Source organism: Emiliania huxleyi, assembly GCF_000372725.1.
Source record: "Emiliania huxleyi CCMP1516 unplaced genomic scaffold EMIHUscaffold_23, whole genome shotgun sequence".
Classification (NCBI taxonomy): domain Eukaryota; phylum Haptophyta; order Isochrysidales; family Noelaerhabdaceae; genus Emiliania; species Emiliania huxleyi.
Genome location: NW_005200333.1, coordinates 733030 through 753698, shown reverse-complemented (window position 1 = coordinate 753698; position 20669 = coordinate 733030). Strand labels below are relative to the sequence as shown.

The following is a 20669-nucleotide window of genomic DNA, read 5'->3' as shown; positions in this document are numbered from 1 at the left end:
AAAGGGACACACGCGCGCGAGAAGGGGAGACAGGCGCACTGTCGAGCCGCGTCAGCCGCGCATCAGCCCGCCGCGCCGCCGCCGCGTCGCCGGGCGTGCCGCTGCGCGGGGTGCGCCGCCGACGCTCGCGGGCCGCCCTCCTCGCGCTGCCGCCCGCCCTCGGCGTGACTGGCGGCACTCTAGTGACTGGCGGCACTCTCTCGGACGGAGGCGAGGCCGCCGCCTGTGGGACATGTCTCGGACATCTCGAGGACGTGTCCTGGAAGCGTCTCTCTCCGCCAAAGGCGAGGCGGCCGCCTCTCCTCCAGCCACCGCCGTGTCGCCCGCCTATTCACAGCTAGAGGTGTGAAGAGACGCTGTCACAGCCACCGCCGTGGCCGTCTCGCCCCTCACTGCCTCAGCCCTCGCCTCCCCTGCCCTCGCCTCCGCCTCCTCCTCCTCCTCCGCCGCCGCCGCCGTCCTCGCCGCCTCAGCATGCGCCACTTCCACCCTCGCAGCCTCCGCCTTCGCCTCCTCCGCCTTCGCCTCCTCCGCCTTCGCCTCCTCCGCCCTCGCTGCCTCTGCTCGTTGTGCATCCTCCCTCGCCTGCGCCCTCGCCGCCGCCGCCTCTGCCGCCGCCTCTGCCGCCGCCGCGGCCGCCTCTGCCGCCGCCTCCTCTGCCCTCTCCCTCGCCGCCGCCTCCGCCGCCGCCTTCGCCGCCGCCGCCTCCGCCGCCGCCTTTGCGGCCGCCGCCTCCGCCAGCGCCGTCGAGGAGAGCTGCTGCGCCTGCGCGACTGCGGCCGCAAACGAGTCGTGCGTATCCCGCGCCGCGCGTAGCGCCGCGACCGCCGAAGTGAGCTCGTCGCGAAGAGCGCTCTGCGCGGCACCCTCCGTCGCCTCCTAAGGTCAGGTCAGGTCAGGTAAACTTCTCCACACACACGAGGTGGTGGGGCAAGGGCCAGGGCAGCGCTCGCGTCTCCACGTCTAGACGACAGGAGCCCCACGGCATTCAAAGTGCAAGGCCCGGTGCGCGTGGGTGAGCGTGTGTGTGTGTGTGTGTGTGTGTGTGTGTGTGTGTGTGTGTGTGTGTGTGTGTGTGTTGCGCGCGTCGCCTCCTCGCTGGCCGCGGCGCCGTGCGCCGGCGGCGCGCCGTGCGCCGGCGGAGGAGCGGCGGCGGCGCGGGCAACCTCCTCACGCAGCGCCGCCACCTGCGCCTCTGCCGCACGCGCGCGAGCCTCCGCGTCGGCGTGAAGCGCCTAGTCCCATACCTCCAGAGGATCGAACCCAGTGTGTGTGTGCGTTCAGCCCTCACGCAGCCTCCGCGGCGGCCTTCGCTTCGTCGAGGCGGCGCGCCTCGTCCCGCCGCCGCTCCTCCCGCAGCGCCTCCACCTCCTCCCGCACCGCCCGCAGCTCCGCCCGCCCCTCCTCCCGCCCGCGCTGCTGCGCCGCCTCGTGCGTCGCCGCGAGCTGCGCCGCAGCCGCTCGCAGCCCCTCGGCCTCGAGGCGCAGAGCGTCGGCCTCCGCCACGCGCCCGCCGTCCGCCGCGTCGGCCGCGCCCGAGGCGGCCCGGAGCAGCTGCGCCTCCACCTCCCTCAACCGCGCACCAGTCGCGCCGTCGGCTGCGCCCGCGGCAGAGGCGGCGGCGGCGGCACCGCCAAGCTGCTGCAGCTCCCGCCGGAGGGCAGAGGCGCGCTGCAGGTGCGCCTCGCGCCGCTCGCGCCGCTCGCGCGCCGCGGCCGCCGCCTCACGCGCCTCCGCCTCCTCGGCGGCACGAGTGGCGCGCGCAGCCGCGTCGCGCGCGGCGATCTGGGCCCTCAGCTCCGCCTCTGCCTCCTCTTCCGCCTCGACCTCCGCCTCGTGCTTCCGCCGCGCCTCGCGCCGCCGCGCCTCGCGCGCCTCGGCGTCGCGCTCGGCCGCGAGTCGCCGCTCTTCCTCCTCCCGCTCAGCACGCGCGGCGCGCCGACGGCGTTCACGCTCGCGCCGCAGCCTGCGCTCTTCAGAGTCCGAGCCGCCGCCGCCACCATCGCTGCCGGCTGTGGGTGCACGCGACGTTGTGCGACGCTGTCGCAGAGTGAGGCCGTCGCGGCTCGCCACGAGCCGCAGGTCAATCACGGTTGTGTCGGAGTCCGAGCCCGAGGGTGCGTGGCGCGGCTGCGGCCGCCGCTTGGGCTCGGACGGAGCGCGGCTGGACCCCGAGCCGGAGGACGATCCGGAGCTGGAGCCGGAGCTGGAGTCGCTGGAGCTGCCGGAGTCGTCGCTGTCGCTGTCGCTGCCGGAGCCGCTGGAGGAGCCGCTGGAGGAGGAGGAGGAGGAGTCGCTCGTCATGTGAGGAGCGATTGCTGATAACGGCAGAGACGAAAAAGAATTTTAGCATCTCACGCCTGGACTCGAACGAAAAATAATTTAAAGAAATCTGTGAAAAAGAATTTCCCCAACCACGATCGCGGCTTCCTGCCCAGGCCGCTTGTGCAACAGTCGTGCACAAAATGGCTCGACCGTCAGCCTGCACTGCACCGCGCGAGGTCATTCTCATCGGCAACGGTCCCTCGGCGCTGGCACATCGTCTTGGTGCGCATATCGATCACTTTCCAAACGTCGTGCGCTTCAACGAGTTCCAGTCCCTCGGCTTTGAGCCGTACGTGGGCGGTCGACTGACGCTCTGGGCAATGTCTGGCAACATGGCGCCCACGCTTCTCGAAACGTACCACGAGCGTCACCAGATCCCTGTGCTCGTCGCCGTTCCACAGCGGACGTACCGAAACTGCACGTATCCGATCGTTCGCAGGGAGACGCTCTCTCGAGTGCCGCCCGCGATGCGGCATCGTGTCAACTTCACCGAGCGCGGAGTGGCAGCCGAGCTGCACGCCCGCCACGGCGTGACTTCTAGGCCAAGCTCGGGCCTGCTCGTGCTGGCGCACCTTTTGCGCCACTTCCGCGTGGTGCACATCCACGGCTTCGACTTCTTTTCCGGTGGGGACGGCAAAAGTGGCCATTACTATGCCGACGGCAAGGGCGCTGCGGGCAAGGTGCACGACACGCGGCAAGAGACGCGGGTCGCACGGCAGCTCGTGGCAGAAGGCCGTGTGCTGCCCCTGAGCGAATGCGTCGCAGCCTCGCCCGTCGCACCACCGACCAATGTTGTCCGACACCCTCGCCGACAAGACGTGCGATCGCTCGGTGCCCATTCTTCGGCGGCGCGATGCATGCCACGCGTGCACGTGTGCTGCACTCCTCCACGGCGGGCATCGCGCAACAGAACAAGGTGGAGTCGCAACGCAGTTCCTTCCAGCAAAACTTGAATCTTGATATTATGTAACTATAATGAGCTGTTTATCAAAGTTGTGTGAGCTGTGACCGCGAGAGACGGCTGACGGGCCGTCAGCCCGCACTTCGGCGGGTTGAGCGGTTGAGACTTTGAAGAGCGGGTCGTGACGTGGTGTCTCTTTCGTTGTGGTTTTGAGAGTTTTGTGCGGTGTGTGTCTGTGTGGTGTGTGTGTAACTGTGTTTTGGGTCCTGGTTTTGTCTTTTGAGAGGACACACGAATGGAAAAGTCGCCCTCACACACCCCAAAAAATCGTGCGGGACTCATGGGTCCCCCTATCCATCTCGTTAGAGTTTGACCGTCCTAGTACTTAGCCTATGCTCATCTCCAGGGCGGTCGAAGCCGCTCATCGCCTCATCGGTGAGGCGCCCGTTCACCCAGGCGAGGTCCGCGTCCGAGTAGCGCCCCCGCCACGGTGTGCGCCGCAGCTTCTCGCCCTGCTCGTAATAAGCCTTCGGAGTCCACTTCACCGTCCTGCCGTAGCCCGACATGCTCACCGCGAGCGTACGCGGGAGCGTCGCGCCGCCGATGGAGAGGCCCATGCGCGCCGCGAGCTCCTCGAGCTTGCAACGCAGGCGCCGCTCGCTCAGGTAGTCGGTGTCACGCCACAGCACCGCCGGGGTAGGCGATCCAGGGCCTGCCATCCGCTGCGCTGCGAGGGAGTACTCGCTCCATACGTCCACCGGCGTCTCTCGGACGCGGAACGGCCTGCACATCCCATAGGCCGCAAAGGGCTGGCGCAGGAAGGCCGAGAAGGATCTGTTGACCCCGCAGCCGGTGTACGGATGCGCGTGGATGGAGACGAGCCAAGCGAATGGGAGCTTCAGCGTGATGACGTACACGGGCGGAGGCGCGAAGACGCACACCGCCGGAAGTCCGTGCTTGGAGCAGCACCAGGACCGATCCAGGCCTTTATCGTCGAGCTGCTGCGACGACACGTCGCAGCCGGCGAACAGGTGCACGCCGCGGCGGCGGCGGACTCTCCGAGGAAAGTGGTGCAGAAGGATGCCCTCGATAAAGTTCGTTCCAGTGTGCCGCTCGCCCTTTACGGTGATGAGCCGCGCGTCCACGTCACGCCAACGGCCGGGAAGCGAGCAGTTCGAGCTGTCGGACGTAGCCGCATCCTTTATGCTGGCCGAGGGAGCGACGTCATACATGCGCCGCAACATTTCCTGCAGCATCTCCGGAAGCTGCGCGCGCCCTCACGGCGTCGAGAGAGGCCCGGCGCCAGCTGCCCGGCGGCCAGGCCCTGAAGAGATGAAGAAAAACATGCCCAGGCACGGCACGCCGCCACCACAGAGGGATTTTAATTGCGATGTCGGATATGCGGAAATAGGGCCATGTGAAACCATGAAGCGCGCGACCTTACCGAGCCGACCGCGGCCTCGGCCTCCGGTGTGGCGGCACCTTCTTGAATCCTCGCCGGTGGCACAGAGCCACGTCGAGCATTTGTGCGTCCTCTTGCCGCTTAAACAGTTGGAAGCGCACCCGCGCCCAGCCCCTCCGCCTCTCCCCGCCCGTCTCCATGGCGGGAAGGCGCGCCACGATCGCAGTTATGTCGTCGCGGTAGGTGCTGGTCTCGCGCTTCCAACGCTGCGCCGCCTCCAGCACTAGCGCCTCGCACGCCCCAGCTGTCCACCGCGCGCCACGATTCGATCGGCCGTGTGCTGCGACGATGCCGCACGCCGCCTCCGAGTCGATAAACTCCCACACGCCGTCGCTCGCGAGGATGACGAAGCGGTCGCCGTCCGCCTCGGGGTCCTCCGGGTCCGCAGCGTTGATGTCAAAGCGATGGACGAGCGGAGTGGCGATCACACCGGCCATCTTCGCCTGAGTAGGGGAAGAGGGCGTGTTGGCTTCCGGTTGGACACATCGAGGGTGGTGGCCGACACACCTCGGGATCGCCGATGGAGCGAGACATGGCGAGGCCGATGCCCCCCGCCGTGAACACGCGCGAGGTTCTGCCCCGCGTGCCAGAGAGGACCATGCCTCCAGCAGCCTCCAGCCGCTCCCTCTCACCTGGCACGCGTCGAAACTCCTGCTGTGATTGCTCGAGGCTAGGCGGGGTAGCATGGCGCGCACCGTCCATGTCTGGCTTGCAGTCGACTGAGAGGTCTCGCGCGACGATGGCACCACCCTTTGTGGAGCCCATGACAGCCCGCGAGTCTCCGGAGCACGCTGACCAGATCGTGCACCCGTTGATGTAGAGCACCGTCGAGGTGGTGCCGCACTCTTTCGCAAACTCTCCGCCATCGCGGGCGAGCACCAGAGAGTCGATCTGCTCCACCGCAGTGATGAGCGTCTTCTTAGGCTCGGCCCGCAGCTCCGCTGCCCGCTCCTGCAGCAGACTAGGGAGTTCATTCATGACAAGGTCGGCAACCCGCTCGCCGTTCTTGCCGTGGCCGTCAAAGACGCACAGCAGCGCCTCATTCTCCGACCCGTTGAAAGGCCAGTGCACGATGCCGCGGTCCTGGCAGGGCTTTGCAGCGTGGCCAGCTTTCGAGGGCGAGACGGGCAGTGCCGACGTGCTGGACGAGACGGGGTCATGCCTACACACGGACGAGGATCGGCTCACCAGCTGCGCAGTGATCAGAAGGCCTGTGCATAGTCTCTGGTTGCGTTCGAAGGGGAGGGAGGCTCATGCGCAGCCACCGCGGCATTGCAGTCAGGCTGTGTCGCTCGGCCGTTTCGTCGCGGGAGCCCTGCCGCGATGGGTGATTCTTGGCGGCGAAGCAGGCGCAGCACTTGAGCATGCTACCGACCAATCGTGGAGCTTGGAGTGTGGCTGACAGCCTCGCCTGCGGGTCCTGGGCCACCGCAGCGCAAAAATGTGGACGCACGATCACCTGAACGTCCTCGCTCCTCCGGGTTCTGGTGGTTGATTTAGGTTCCTCTTTTCCGCGCCCCCCCCGAGGGCTGGGCAAACACTCGGTGCCGAAACACCTCTCCGACGCGCTCGACTATAGTCAGGGCACAGGGGCTCTCTTGTACGTTTTTTCTTCAAATCGCAAAATCGAGACGCCATCGCAGCCTGTGGCGTGTCACCTTACTCAAATGCGTCTGCCTTTCGGCGTCCCGCCCGCCTCCCTGCCCTACTGCGTGCCCCTCGCGCGGCTCTCTGCACCGCCCTCTCCCCAAGCGTACTCGCACTCCACCACGCTCTGCCACAGCGCGCCGAAGCCCTTGCAGCGGGCCACCAGCGTCGCCGCCCTCGCCGCACGCCGACGAACACACCACTGCCCAGCGTCCGCTACGCCTCTCGCGAAGTTTGGGAAGTGCCCATCTCGGCGCCTACACGAGAGAGAGAGAGAGAGAATAAGCTAAAAGTACACGAGGCTTTATTTACGTCCTTCCGTCCGTCTCCCCCGAGAGAAGGCTCGGTGTGTATCGCGCGCAGAGCGACGTACATACACACAGCCACGAGCGACGACGAGGAGGTACGGCGCCGGCGGCGCCGGCAGCGGGAGCAGGCCGCTGCTTGTAGAGCAAGGATCAGATTGCGGGACGCCGTTCTGGGCAAACCCCTGCCCGTCTCGTTGCCGCGGTGCTCGACAAGGCGGGCATCGCGCATAGCGCCGAGGCCCCCGGCACCGGCGCCGAGGCCGCTGCGGCAGCGACCACTGCCGTAGTCGAGGCCTCCTGCTCCGCTGCCGCTGGCGCAGTGCTCACGGTCTCGCCGCACAAGAAGGCCGTCCTCGTGACGGGCGAGACGCAGAAGGTCACGGAGCTGCTCAAGGCGCTCAAGGGAAGCTGGAACAAGGGCCTCGGCGGCTGGTGCTTTCCGGGCTCGCAGCGCGCGGCGGTGCTGGCCGCGCTGCGCAAGGCGAGGTCACCCGAGATACCCGAGGTCACCGCGCCTCGCCAAGTCGCCCTGTCGCCGCCGAGAACCCGGCCGATAGCTCCCGAGCCCGTGCGCCGCGTCACCTCACAGCTCGACCGTGAACAGGACCCGACCAACACCGTGACGGAGGGCGAGGCGGCGGCACAGCCGCCTGCGAAGCGGCAGAAGGGAAGCGCCGCCTCCGAGGGTGGCTTCGTCAACGACGACGACAGCGAGTGAGCCCCTGTGCGGGCGGCAGCGGAGCATCGGGAAGGCGGGGCGGCACCAGCCAGCTGCAGTCCGAGAGCAACAGGGGGGCTGCATTTGGGTCGCCGGCTCAATGGAAGCGGCTCAACGGGCGGATCGCCATGCGGCCGTTCGCCACTCGCCGGAGGGTGCGCCGCACGGCCCCTTCCTTTGAGCCGCTTCTCGAGCAGTCGGGCGCCGCCGCAGGAAGCTCTGGCATCGCGCGGCATCGGCGCACGCAGAGTCTGTGAGGTCGAGACCTCGGAGAGGCCGTGCATTTGGCTCCCGCGCTCGGTACCGCCTGAGGGCCGTCTCAGACGGTACCACTCGACGAACGGTGTCCGCCCCCGCTCTGGCTTTGCGTGTGTTCTGCGACCAGGGGACGTTTTGCGGTATGCAGAGAGATTGCGATGTGCTGGGGCGGGCCTCGCAGCTGCGCCCTCTCTACCATGCTCTCTCCACCACGTGCTCTCTCCTCCGTGCGCCAAAGCCCTTGCGATATACGCCAGGGCCACAAGCGCCGACACCGCGCCACCCCGCTGCTCTCCCTTCACGCGCTCTCCACCCCGCACGCGATCCACGACTCACGCTTTCTCGGCGCAGGGTCCTTCGAGCCATCGGCGTCAGCACCGCCAACCACCAGCGCACGGCGATGATCGCAAAGATGCTCCTGCTCTCTCTGGTCATGCCGTGCGAGGCGATGCTCACCCCGCGCCGCCTGCTGACTGCGCGAGCCGACGAGGAGGTGGGCTCGGCGGCGGCAACGGCGGCGGCGGGGACAATACAGTGCTCTGGCCTTCGCCGCCAATGTAACCCCTTTCCGACCCCCGACCCGTCTGCTCCGTCATTGGGCGAAGACACCGGAGGAAAGGACGGCATGGTAATGTTGGTTGTGATCATCGCACCTGCGTTGTTGGTTCTCGTTGTTCTCGGATTGGCCGCCCTATCCTACCTCAAGGTGATCCGCAAGACAGAGCCTCCGGTCAAGACACCTGCAGCAGCCATGACGCAGGCTGCCCTATAGGAGCCTGCCGCGCTGAGACGGACGAGAAGGCAGTAATAAGAGACTGCAGTGAGACGGAAGTGAGACGGAGTGATGGATCTATTGAGATACGCTGAGACGCTGAGAGTGAGACAGGGACGAATTCACGTGAGACTGAGACGAATCAACGTGACGCCCAAAATTCCGAGAGATCTCTATAGATCTAGTCGGACGACTCCGGTCTCATGTTTTTTTTGACCAGGCAGCAGCCAGACAGCGCCTCCTTCGTCGAGACGACACATCTGTGCCGGCACGTCACGCCGCCTGCAGCGACGTGTGCAGCGCCGCGTCGCTGGTCGCCGCCTGGCAGGAGCGCGGGGAGGAGAGGCAGCGCAGCGGCAGCAGGTGCGCGCCTCCCTCCCGCTCCGCCTCGCTCGCCTCCGCGTACCGCGCCACCGCCTCGCCGAGAACGAAAGCGCAGGTGTCTATCGACTCCTTAGGTTAGCGATGGACGTGGCGGCGCTCGCCCGCCTGGCTGAAAACCTGAGCGACCACCGCGCCGCGGCGGCACCCCTGCCTGTGACTACTGCTGCCCCCGGCCAGAAGCTGTGCACGGTGGAGGGGTGCACGCGGGCGCGGCGTGCCGGCGGCACCCCGTGTTGCAAGCTGCATGGAGGGGGGCGGAGATGCACGTTTGTGTCAGACGGGGACACCCCTAGGGCCTGCGGGCGATCGGTTGCAACCGGCGGCCTCCCATTCTGCGGCCTGCACGGCGGCGGCAAGCGCTGCTCCATCACCGGGTGCCTCAAAATGGCACGGCCTGCCGACAGACACTCGGGCGCTCTGCTCTGCGCGGCGCACGGCGGCGGGAAGCGGTGCACACAACCGGGCTGCGCGAAGGCCGCGCGCGCTGGGCCGGGACAGCTGTGCGCTCTGCACTCAAACCCGGTTGTGGACGCGCACGCCAGCGTCGAGATCGAGGCGAATGCCGCGCTGCCGGCGGATTCTCCCGCACCGGCGGCGGTGGCTGCACCGACGGCGGTGGAAGTAGACGCTGAGGCGCTTTCGGGCGGCGCGGCGGCGGCGGCGGCGGGTGTGGTGTCCGAATCTCATCCATTTGCGCCGCGGGGTGGCTACTCAGCATGCGGCCCCGCGGAGCAGCCGCTCACGATCCTGCTGCCTCTTGACGACCAACACGGCGCGGAGCCGGGGCACACGCTGATGATCCCGATGCAGCTGGCCCTGCCAGAGGTGCGGGTCCCCTCCCACCCCAAGCCCCCACCCCCGCGTGCAGAGCGCCCACAGAGAGGGGGGGGGCGGGGGGGGGGAGCCTTTCTCCGCTGCTCGCCCTGCCCAGGTAGTAGTAGGAGTAGGCCAGCATAACTCCACAAGCGCTGGCTGCCCACAGGTGGCGCAGCTCCTGGCTCGCCCCCTCAGCGGCCCTCCGAGCGACTCCCAGGCGCGAGCCAGCTACTCTGCTAGCACACCATGAGATGACACCGCGGGCGCCGTGCCGCCGTAGTGGGACGCGCGCGCCGCGCCTCGCACTATCTTTGAACGCCGCGGGGCTCCTGCCATTCTAGACGTGGAGGCGCGAGGGCTAGCCTGCGTGGCCCTCGCCCCTCCACCTTGTGTGTGTGTGTGTGTGTGTGTGTGTGTGTGTGTGTGTGTGTGTGTGTGTGTGTGGAGACGTTCACCTCACCCCCCACCTTTGCCTGACTCCCAGGCGGGCGCGCTCCGGGAAGAGATGTGCCGCGCTGCGCTGCTCGGCCAAGTCCGCGTGCAGAGCGGTCCCACTGGGCCGCGCGTCTGCTACTCCGGCGAGCCGGCAGACGGCACCGGTAGATGGCGGAATGCGCACGGAGTGGTAGTAGTAGCAGGCTGTCTCCACGACCAGCTCATGCGGTACACTCGTAGCCCTCACGGCACTGACGCGGTGCTCCGACAACCCGCGGCACGTTGCCCCGTGTTCTTTCACGCCCCTTCGACGGTGGCGTCTCCACACCGCGTAGGACGGCACCTCTCTCTCCGCCCCGCGCGTCGTGCTGCCTGAGCGCGCACGCGGGCCGCCGCGGCGACGGGGCGGCTACAGGAACTACGTGGACGAGGGCGGCGGCGCAGAGGTCTTGGCGGCGGAGCGCTGGGCGAGGTGTGCCGAGAGTGGACGGGAGTCGTGTTCGCGGTGGGATGCCGCCACGGCCGCCGCCTCAGCCGAGGCCCCTCCTCCCCTAGAAGCGGAACACGGCGTTCTTGGCTTCCAGCCAGCGCTCGAGAGGACACTCATTCAGCGGTGCTCGACCGCATTCAGCTGTACTCCCAGAGCAGCTCCTGTCGCTCGTATTCACACGGACGCGAGCTCTGAGTCCCTCTGCACAACACCACCGCCTTCCCGGCCCTGCGGTCGGGCGTATCCAGCATGGAGCCTGTCGAGTCGGGTCGCGGTGTGGCGTCCATCGCCAGAGGCTCTCTAGCTCAACCCACGCCCCTCGTGCCTCTACAATCGACGGCCGGCCGTCATTAGGCCTCCACCATCTGCGAGGCTCTTGGGATGGACTCGAGCGGGCACATGTGCCTCGGGCTCGCCCCCGCCTCGGTCGCCAGCGCCGACCTCGCCGCCTCCTCCGTGGCCGCCGCCTCCCCCGCGTCGGCGCACCCCTTTGCAGCTCTCGGTGGGCGCAGCGGCGCTGCCCGCACGGCGCGACCAGCCGCCGCGAGAGGCGGCCGCAGCCCTCCAGTCCAAATGTTAGGCGGTTCACCGAGCGCGGCCTTCACGCCCGAGGACGCGGCGGCGGCAGCGGCGGGCTCGAAGAGACAGCGCTTGTTTCCTCGGAGGGCGACGGGCGACGAGGAGGAGGCGGACGCGGACGGGGAGCCGCAGACGCCGCCGCCGTCTTCGGGCAACTTTGCGTTCGCGCTGCAGCCGTCGTGCTGGCAGGAGCGGGTCGTCGGGTGGCGGGTGCAGGCGGCGCAGTACACCACCGGGCGCCTCATTTCGGGCGAGGTGCGCGCACTGGGCCGCACCTTTTGCCGTGGGGCGGCCTGTGCTTGTGGACACCCGTGTGTGGAGTCGCGAGGGCCGCCTGGCCCTTGCGCCCCCGTCCCCCACGACCGTGTGTGTGGAGAGAAGTGGACCGTGCCTGACCTTGACCTAGGTGGTCGACTGGCGAGCGGACAGCCTCACGCCCTTCGTGATCCGGTTCGCGAACGGCTCGCTCGAGCGCGCGGCGCTGCCTCACGCCGCCGTCGAGCTGGTGGACGAGAGGGGCGAGGTGGTGAGCTGGGAGGAGTTTCTTGCCCTCGGCGACGCCGACCCGACAGAGTTCGTGCCGGCGGGCGCCGACGCCGACGCTTTCACGGACATCGAGAGCTACACCACGTAAGAGGGCACGCGAGCACGCGTCAGCCGTCACGCACGCGATGCCTCTCCCCCCCCTGCTCCCATTCAGGGTTGAGCAGAGCGGAGAGGCAGCCCAATAAAACCGCATACTATTTTCTTCTTTCGACGCTTTGAGATCGCTTGGCCATTGCTTTCAGCTTTTCTTCTTTTCTGGCCTCTGGGGGGAGGCGGGGGCCCGCCCGGAGGCACCGTGCAACGCGCCACAGTGCGGGTTGAGCCGTCGACGACCGAGCCGCCCACGGCCGAGCTGCCCAAGCTGTGTCGCCTCCCCGTGCCTCTCCCACCCGAGCCTGCCCCGCCCGAGGACCCGCCCGAGGACGCTCCACCCGGGGATGCTCCGCCCGAGGATGCGCACCGCAAACGCAGCCCTTTGCGGTGAATCCCACTCGCGACTCGGCCGCTCTCTGTGAGGGCCTTAGTTAGCGTGGACTACCGCCGCCGCTCCGAATCTATTGAGCAGCGCTCCGAGGCTGCCTCGCCGATTGCAGAGCTATGTCGGGAATGTCGCTCTCACTCCCGGTCTCGAGGGACCAGTACTGACACAGCAACAGACTGCCAACACAAACAAGGAACGTCCAAACAAGGAAGGTGGCTCACAGTCCCAAGGAATGTGGAGCCGAGGGTTTCCTCGGCGCCTCCTTCCATGAACTATGGGAGCTGCTAGCGACTAGCGACGGCTGCGCAATCGTCCGTCTTCAACGCCGCGTTGCGTTGTGTTCAACGCAAATGGCCTCTTCGGTCCCGAAGCCTGGAGGAAAACACATGCCAGCTGGGACCTTGTCTTCTTGCTTGATAAGGCCCTCGATATCCTTGCAGGTAGTGAGGCCAGCTACCGAAAGCTGGCCAGCTTCAAAGGCATCGCAGACTTGGTCATAGGTCATCGGGGGGACGCCGAGGGTGGTCGAGAGGTCTGCACCCAGGTCTGCAACTATGGCCTCGACTTCCGCCTGTTCGCGAGGCCGAGGGGAAGCTGGGGGCGTGAATCACCAGTGAGGGATCGGGAACGGGATGAGTCCACTGACCTGAGTGTTGCAGGTGGAGATGGGGTTGAGCGGAAACGACCTGGTGACGCAAAGGCAGTTGCAGTACCTTGCCGAGCAACGGAGGGTGACCAGCGATGCAAGATACTCATCGGTACAGTTCGGTGTGAGATACGTACAGCCCGGTGGTGACGACTTGGATACGCAAACCGTCGCGTTGGGCGTCGGGTTGGGCGTCGGGTCGGGCGTCGGCTCAGTCGCGAACAGAAAGCGTCGCGTGCCCGCGACGTCAGCGATCCCCGTCTTGGCGACCAAACCCTCCTTGTCGAAACCCGACGCGACGGAGAGCATGAGTGGGGCGAGCCACCAGACCTTCATGTTGAGAACTTGTGGAGCCTGTGACACGCCGGGCATCGGAAGGGGCGGTGAAGGGATTCAAGCTACAGATTCCTGAGGCTAGGTGGCATGTGATGGGGCGGGGTCTGAAGAGGAGGGGAGGGGGAAGACAAAGTCCGAAAGCGAAAGTGAGCGACAGCTGCGGCGGCTGGCGAGGTCGAGGGCGGCGACTACGCGGGCGGCGACCAAGGGGGCGGCGGCGAGGACGGCGGCGCGAGGCGGCGGCGGCGAGGGCAGCGGCGGCCAGGGCGACGGCGGTGCAAATGGAGTCGGCTCGAGTGGTGGAGGCAGGCACTGGCGACGCGGCGGCGGCGGCGGGCCGGCTGCGCTGACATGGGCGATGGTGGGGGGAGGGTGGGGGAAGACTCTGCGCTCGAGCTGCCAGTGGCGCGGCGCGCGTCTAGCCGGCGGCGGCGGCGGCCGCCTGGGGGGAGCGCAGATGGCGGCGCAGGCGCAGTCGTCGGCGGCGGTTTTGACGGCGGTCGCCACCCCCACCCAGACGCCGTGGCATATGACTGATCTGTATAGGGACCCAGAAGGCTAGCTGGTAGCTTCATTTGTAGTAGCACAGCCGCGGGTCCGCAGAGGTGGGGCGGGAGGGTTGAGAGAGAGACCCATGACCATCCCATGAGCCATGACTAGATGGACCACACTCACATGTCTTTGCATGTAATAGCAAAACAAAACAAACACCATGCAGAGCGCATCTCTCTCTCTGTTGTGCGAGGCGTGAACCGCGCCATTCGCTCTCACCTGGCAACCCTGTCTGCACGTCTCGCGCGCGCGTGAACAGGGCTCCAGGCCCCAAGTTACGTGTGAGTGTTAGAGTTGTTTGGTATTGCTAAAAATGTAATAGTTTTGTTATTCCCTCATGGGGCACAAGAAAGAGGCTGCACAGCCTGTGTACGGTCTGTGCTGCTGTCGGGCTGGTCGGGCTGTCGGGCTGTCAGCGCTGCTGTCAGGCCACTGTGTGCTGTCGGGCTGTCGGGCAGCTGTCAGGCTGTCACGTTAGGGCCTGACAGCGACGGGTCACCTCTGATGTCAGGCTCTGCTGTCAGGCTGTCAGATACGTGCTGTCAGGCTGTCAGATACGTGCTGTCAGGCTGTCAGAGAAAGTGCTGTCAACGCTGTCAGGCTGTCGGGCGCTGTCAGGCGCTGTCTGTGGGGTTTGCTGTCAGGCTGTCGGACCAGGGCTCAGCTTCGACACGGTCGGCCCCAACAAGGTCACCCCCGTGCTCAACGCGAAGAAGCAGCCGGCGACGACGACGTCTGTCATCCTTGCTCACCTGCGCTCCCTCGACGACGACGAGCTTCTCGCCGCCACAGATTTTGACCTCGTGCGCGTCCACTTCGAGCCTACTGTGTGAATACGTATTCCACGTATTCCAAATGACGTCCCAGAGGCCTGTATTCTGCCGTATTCCACCCGTATTCCACGTATTCCATGGAATACGCCGTATTCCAAGCTCCAAAAATGGACGTATTCCGTATAAAATTTTCTTCGCTCCGCGAATTCACACAGTAGGACTTCGAGCCCCGGCTGACAGAGGGCTCCGGCGAGGACGACAACAAGGAACTGTGCTCTGTGGAACGCACTGCGGACACGGTTGAGGGTCAGGCGTCAGCCCGCACAGGCCGCACCCCCGCAGGCGCAGCCCGCGGTTCTTTAATCTTTTCTTTCTGCTGTGTTAAAAAACGGATGGTCACTTGTCGCAGTCACAGCCGCACGTTTTCTTTTCTACCACGCTTTTTTCTGCAGGAGCCAGGAGACCATGAGCATGACTCGCTATTCGCTATGTCTAACAACAAACAACGCAACTCGCTCTCACTCTCTCTCAGACCATTTACATTTTGGCAGGCTGAGGCGTGAGGGAGGCAGCGGCCAGCGGCCGCCGAACACAGCGCAACATAGAGAGACGGAAGTGAAGCAAGCAAGGCGCTCGCGGCACTCGGGTAGAGTCGGCCTGGTCCACGGGCCTGCGGCGCGCACCCACACAGCAACGCGCACAAAAAGGAAGCCGAGAGGGCATTCACCACTTCTCAGGCCGCCCCGCCGTGGATGGGGTCTTGAAGCTGCGGCAGCGAGGGGGTCGGAGGAGGTCAGCGACGCGGTAGTGGCGATGCATGGGAGGCGGTTTTGCGGAGGGGTGTGTGTGGGGTGGGTGGGTGGGGGGGTGGGGGGGTGGGGAGCGGTGCGGGCGAGACGGCGGAGGCGACCCGCCCGAGGTGAGGGCGGGGCGGGGCGGCGAGGGGCGGTGTAAGGGCAAGGGGGGCCACCTGCATCGCGCGATACCGCTCGGTGGCAGCCGCCCACTGGGGCGTCATCGTCGACGGCTTTTTGTGCGCGACTGTGCGATCCGGGCGCGCGGGCCCTTGAGGTGGGGTGGTGCGTGTTTAAAGGGGGGGGGGGGGGGGCAGCCATGGAGGGCCGCACGCACTTGAGGCAAACCAGACTTGGCCAACAACGAGTCCAACCACGCAAATGCCAAGCGTGCCAGCTGCCACGATCGGGCCCTCACCCTTGAGCGCCTGCGCAAAACCGCCATCGGGCGGGACGTGTCTGAGGGGCTTTCAGAGGCTGGCTACCCGAGGGGACCTTGCGCGCCTTGAGGGGGCCCAGCCCCACGAGGTCCGGCGACGGGATGCCGGACATTGTCTTTTGTGACCTGGCGGGGCGACCGGCGGGCGTGACCGTTGCGGGACCCGTATTTCACTGATGACAAGGTTTCGGCGCCGGCCGCGCGGCGGCAACGGCGGGCACGCGAGAGGCGGCGAGGGGAGGCAGGGGCCCGGGGCCCGGGCAAAGGGGCCGCGGCCTCGACACCTCTACACAGGCTGTCGTTGCGCCGAGGTGTGAACGGGGTTTCTTCACGGCTGCAGCTGTGAAGTGTCTCTCTTACGCTGTCTGTGCTTGTGCGTCTTGGGTCCGGGGCTGTGTTTTTCTGTGAACAGGCCGCCGGGACTGCGACTGCTGAAGAGGCAAGGGCGTTCGTGTTTGTTCGACGGCGTCTCAAAAACACCTCACGCTTTCTTCCGAGCCGCGACAGACATGGAGAAGAGAGTCCCCTCCCGGGCGCTGCTCACGCTTGCGGCACCAGTACAGCTGGCTCAGGCTGCGCAGCTTCAGCCCGGCAGCAAACTCCTCCGTCGCGTACTGCGCTTGCGGCGAGCTACGCCGTGCCTCGCTCGCGCCCGCCGTCTTCGACTCGATGCGAAGCAAGCGCCTATAGTGGCGACTGGTTTTTGGTCAGCTCTGGGCTTCTCTCGACGGGAACGACGGAACCGCCGAGACGCCAGGGCTGTGCGTCCCGGGCCGGCTGGCCGCATGGTCATCGATAAATAGCACAGAGCAAGAAAGCGAAATACATACCTTTCACACCGATAACGACAACTGCCATCAAAAGTTGGTGCAGCATCGGAAGACGCACGGCAGCTGGATGCGGCTGCAGAAGATGACTCGCTGCGTGAGCCTGGTTACACAGCACGAACGCTCTCGACACCTGCAGTATGCGTTCCTCTTCCTCACTCGATTCCTCACACGCCCAGACCTCTACCTGTGCTCCGTCAGCCGCTTCGACCTGACCGCGCTGCCTGAGCAGAAGATCATGTTTTTGGGCCAAGGGTGGGGCGTGGAGCACAACGGGTGGATGATGGAGTGGTGGACTCTGTGCGCGACCACCTTATTGCTGCGAGGCGCGACACAGCACTCTCGCTGGTGCGGCACCTCATGTTTGACATCGGGAGGCGCAACAGCGCTGCTGCTACGGCTTCGACGATGTGGAGAGGGCGTTCACCATCATGAAGGAGCACGGCTTCGAGCTGGTCTCACTGGAACCCGCGAGCGGCCGCGGGTTTGACATGCACACGCTGCGCCGAGGTGGCGTGGGTGCGTCCCATCCCTTGAGGGTATGGGTCTTAAACCCCGGTCGAGGCACACCCCGGTTTCTTTTCTACTAGCTAGTACTACTACGTATTTCTTGAGCCCCATAAATCAAAACCAAGGCGCGGCGGTTCGCCACGGCACCGCTTGGGGCTTGCCCGGCAAATCAAAGGGGCCTTCAATTAATTAAAAGGCGGCGGTTGCTCGGATGTATTTTCTTTTTAATCCTTTCGTTACTGTTTTTTCTTTCTTTCTTTCCCCTCGGCACACACGAATCTCGCCCTGCAACGGTTAATTGACCCACTCGGGCCGGCACACGCGGAGCACCTCCTCCTGCACCGTTGCCGAAGTCGCCTCCGCACGGAAGGCGACGGGCGCGCCCTGGTTGGCCAGCGCGCACGCGCAGTGCAGCCGCAATCGGAAGCGGACCCCAAGCTTGTGCAGGATGCCCAGCGAGGGCAGCACGGGCGGGAGCACGCCCCGCAGCCGCTCGAGCGCGTGAGCGTCGGCGCACAGGCCCTTTAGCGGGCGGAGGAGTGCGGCCGGGGAAGGGCCGCTGCCGCCACGCTTCTCCGCGAGGTCCCACAGATGCCACGGCTCGTCGTCGCACCTGCGCAGCCGCACCATTGTGAACATTCCGATCAGTGCTACTACCAAATATATAGAGCATCTCTCTCGTCGTCGCGCCTTCCCAGCCGCGACGCAAGCGGCGCCCGCGGGTCGTAAGGATTGTGCCGCAGCTCTGGCTCTCGCAGCGAGCCGTCCGCGTTGCGCAGCAAGCAAGCGCCGTCGACACACCCGGCGAGGCCGGCGGCGAGGGCGACCGACGCCGCCGCCGTGCCGGGCGCCACGCGTTCCAGCGCTGCCGCCAGCTCGGAGCGGAGCAGCGACGAGAGGGCGGCGTGGCGCCGCAGCGCCTGTTCACAGCCACGCATCTCTGGGCTCCGGACTCCTCTGCTCGGGAGAGGGCGGCGTGGCGCCGCAGCGCCGGGTTCGGCAGCGCGGCGCCGCGCAGCCCAGAGGCGGGGTCGGCGAGGGCGGGACCAAAGTGGGAGGAGAGCATCGCCCGCACCTACTCGTGACGCTGGGCCCTGCCTCGCGCCCTCCTCTCCTCCTCCTGCCACTCGCCCGGGCGCGCTCCGCACCTTTGCGCGAGGGCGGTACTCCCACGGCTCGTCTCCGAGCAGAACGAAGGACGGAACCTCCCAGGAACGCACTCGCGGGTGGCCGCGCAGCGCACGGCGCACGTGGCGCTCCACCTCGGCGGCGGGCGCCTGGAAACAGATCACGGGGCGCGCCTCGCACGAAAGAAGGGGCGGGCGTTCACGCCCTCTCCAGCGGACGCCTCAGCGAACTGGTTGGTCGGCCAGACGACGGCGGCGATGCGGCCGGTGGGGGTGGGGGCGAGCCAGGCGAGCTCGAGCAGGCGGGCGCCGCCAACGTCGATCGCCTCCATGGCCCTCTCGACTCGGCCCGTCGCCACCCACTCGCCGCCCGGTAGCTGAAACGGGAAGGTCGTCTTGTCTAGCATCGTCACCTAATCATACCAAACTAATAACACCAATCGTAAGAGGAGAGGCTGTCTTGTCTAGCACCGTCACCGTTGCGGCGCGGCTGCCGACATGCCCGCCACGGACCTCCACGATGTCGCGCAACGCGTACCACTCACCCTCCAGCCGACCTCCGCTGCCTGCGCGGTTGGCGCCCCGCTCGTCGAGGGGATGCCTAGTACCATACCTCCAGAGGCTCGAATCCAGTGTGGGTTCGGCCCCATGGCGGTAGGGGATGCCGGTTCACGGTCCGTGGCGCAACCAGCAGCTGGCCGACGCCCCGACGCGCGTCATACGGGCCGAACGAGCGTAGGGTCCACGCCGCCACCTACGGCAGAGTTCCGGGAAGGCTCCGAGAAGGCTCCGAGAAGGTTCCGAGCAAGCACTGCTCCGCCGCCTACACGTCGCGAGCGAACACACACACCAGCGTCGGTGCGTGAGCACGGCGGAGGGCGTGTGCTCCCGAGCGCTAATCGGAGTACAAGAGTCCGTGTGCTCCCCGTCTAGCCGCCCCCCCACCCCGAGCCCGGAGCCAACTGCCATGCGGTACGAGTGGTTGGTCGAGCGCGGCACGCCTGAGAAGAAGAAGAGGCCCAAGCTCTGAGTCGCGTGCGATGCGGTACGAGCGGTTGGTCGAGCGCGGCACGCCGTGAGCAATCATCAGCGTCTCGTACGATCCCCACGCCTCCCGCACGTCGCCGCACCCCGCCGCCTCGCGCAGCAGCCTCAGGTCCTCGTCGGACGGCGCGCCTTAAGACAAAAAGAAAAACAAGCTGCCCGCGGGGCAACGCTGCTGTCAGGCGGCGGCCGTCCGGCGGCGCGCCCCCCCCCACAGCACAGAAGCGGAGCTGGCCCGCGCCGCCGAGAGGCGAGGGACGGCCGGCACGCTTGCGGCGGGCATGGAGCGCCGCCTACCAAGGCCGGGTCCTCCTCTCGGCGCGAGCTCAGCGCAAGATCGGGGGGAGATATGTGGAGACATGGCGTGGGTGCCACGAGGCGCCGAGAGAGCCCTCCTCTTACCCTCCTCTTGCACTCCTCATTCCGAGACGCGTGGCGTGGAGAGAGTCCGCGCTACGGGGCGACGCCTTGAGAGCCCACTCTTCGCGCAGCCAGCGCAAGTGCGGCGGCGTCGCCTGCATGCTCGCTTGCCGAGATGACCCGAGATGACCCGAGATGACCCGAGATGAAGAGGTGCGGCCGCAGCCTGCATGCTCGCTGCAGGGTAGCGGCGCACCAGCGCCTCGAAGCGCGAGAAGCCGAGAGGCCACGAGGCGAGAGGCGCCCCCTGCAGCAAGCGGCAGTCGTCTACGATCGCGTCGCCGGACGAGTACGGGCCGATCCTCGCGTCGAGCCTGACTCGTGAGTCATTAGGAGTGAGGTACGAGGTCATTGTTCAGTCGGGGCCGGTTGTCGCGTCGAGCCTCGGCAGAGAGAGTCCCACCTGAGAGAAGAGACAGAGCGGCCGGGCGCCGTCACAGCGTGAAGGGGGGGGGGCGTGGTGGCCGGGAAGGGAGAGGCCCACCAGCGGCGCCAAGCAGCCCAGCGACTCCATCACTGTCCTGCGCGACCTTTCCCCAAACTCGACAATCTGGACGCGCCTGCTCACAGCCCCTCTTCTCTCTCGCCCTCTCGGCTCACAGCTCCGCGCTGCGACAGCCTCGGGGCTTGGCGCGCCCCGTGTCGTCCTGCCTTGCCACCAGCCGCGCGCCGCCCGGGTGAGGATGCCTCCGCGAGGGCGCACCCGCCGACGCACGCACGCCGGGCCGCGCCTCGGCGCCCGTGTCGATCGCTGCCAAGGTGGTGCTGCGCTGCAGACCGGGGCAGACCGGCGGCGGCGCGTGCGCAGAGCGCGTGAGCGAGACGAGCGTCGCTGAGGCGAGCGGCGGCGCCGCGTGGCGGAGCGCACGGCACGCCTCTCGCGCGTGCGCCTCCGGAGCGAACAGGACCAGCCGAGGCGACCCCTCTGCCGGCGGGCGGGCGGCGACGCCTGCTTGCAGCGCCTCAGCGAGCGGCAAGTACGAGTTGGCGAGCAGCGTCGGCAGGCCTGGCAAAGAGCAGCCGTGGCTCAGGAAGGAGAGGGCGGAGAGGGGCTGGTGAGCACGCGCGGCAAGCCTACA

At 66.9% G+C, this 20669-nt stretch overlaps 6 protein-coding genes across 6 annotated transcripts; 2 read left to right on the top strand and 4 right to left on the bottom strand.

The window, feature by feature from the left end:
* Positions 1-2465: 2465 nt before the first annotated feature.
* EMIHUDRAFT_205179 (hypothetical protein) lies at positions 2466-3295 on the top strand (the record flags this gene model as incomplete). Its single annotated transcript, XM_005779576.1, has 2 exons — positions 2466-3116; positions 3236-3295. 2 exons carry the CDS (start codon positions 2466-2468, stop codon positions 3293-3295), a joined length of 711 nt encoding a protein of 236 aa, XP_005779633.1.
* Positions 3296-3530: 235 nt separating this feature from the next.
* Positions 3531-6054, bottom strand: EMIHUDRAFT_450201 (hypothetical protein; the record flags this gene model as incomplete). Its single annotated transcript, XM_005779575.1, has 5 exons — positions 3531-4473; positions 4709-5131; positions 5196-5320; positions 5384-5850; positions 6047-6054. 5 exons carry the CDS (start codon positions 6052-6054, stop codon positions 3589-3591), a joined length of 1908 nt encoding a protein of 635 aa, XP_005779632.1. The 3' UTR covers positions 3531-3588.
* A 301-nt stretch (positions 6055-6355) lies between these two features.
* On the top strand, positions 6356-11866 carry EMIHUDRAFT_463279 (hypothetical protein; the record flags this gene model as incomplete). The annotated part of the gene is made up of 10 exons (XM_005779574.1): positions 6356-6502; positions 6858-7148; positions 7248-7357; positions 7971-8112; positions 8720-8754; positions 8850-9600; positions 10076-10123; positions 10871-11018; positions 11097-11350; positions 11502-11866. 10 exons carry the CDS (start codon positions 6356-6358, stop codon positions 11727-11729), a joined length of 2154 nt encoding a protein of 717 aa, XP_005779631.1. The 3' UTR covers positions 11730-11866.
* Positions 11867-12247: 381 nt separating this feature from the next.
* On the bottom strand, positions 12248-13108 carry EMIHUDRAFT_450199 (hypothetical protein). The gene is made up of 2 exons (XM_005779573.1): positions 12769-13108; positions 12248-12693 (listed from the first exon to the last, which is right to left on the bottom strand). The coding sequence occupies exons 1-2, from the start codon at positions 13102-13104 to the stop codon at positions 12442-12444; spliced, it is 588 nt and encodes a 195-aa protein (XP_005779630.1). The 5' UTR covers positions 13105-13108; the 3' UTR covers positions 12248-12441.
* A 1792-nt stretch (positions 13109-14900) lies between these two features.
* EMIHUDRAFT_434980 (hypothetical protein) lies at positions 14901-15790 on the bottom strand. Its single transcript, XM_005779572.1, has 4 exons — positions 15728-15790; positions 15561-15651; positions 15400-15470; positions 14901-15195 (listed from the first exon to the last, which is right to left on the bottom strand). Exons 1-4 carry the CDS (start codon positions 15773-15775, stop codon positions 15163-15165), a joined length of 243 nt encoding a protein of 80 aa, XP_005779629.1. The 5' UTR covers positions 15776-15790; the 3' UTR covers positions 14901-15162.
* A 1446-nt stretch (positions 15791-17236) lies between these two features.
* EMIHUDRAFT_434978 (hypothetical protein) lies at positions 17237-17910 on the bottom strand (the record flags this gene model as incomplete). Its single annotated transcript, XM_005779571.1, has 2 exons — positions 17237-17612; positions 17690-17910. Coding segments are annotated over 2 exons (596 nt in total), but the record flags the coding sequence as incomplete, so codon positions are not given.
* Positions 17911-20669: the final 2759 nt, after the last annotated feature.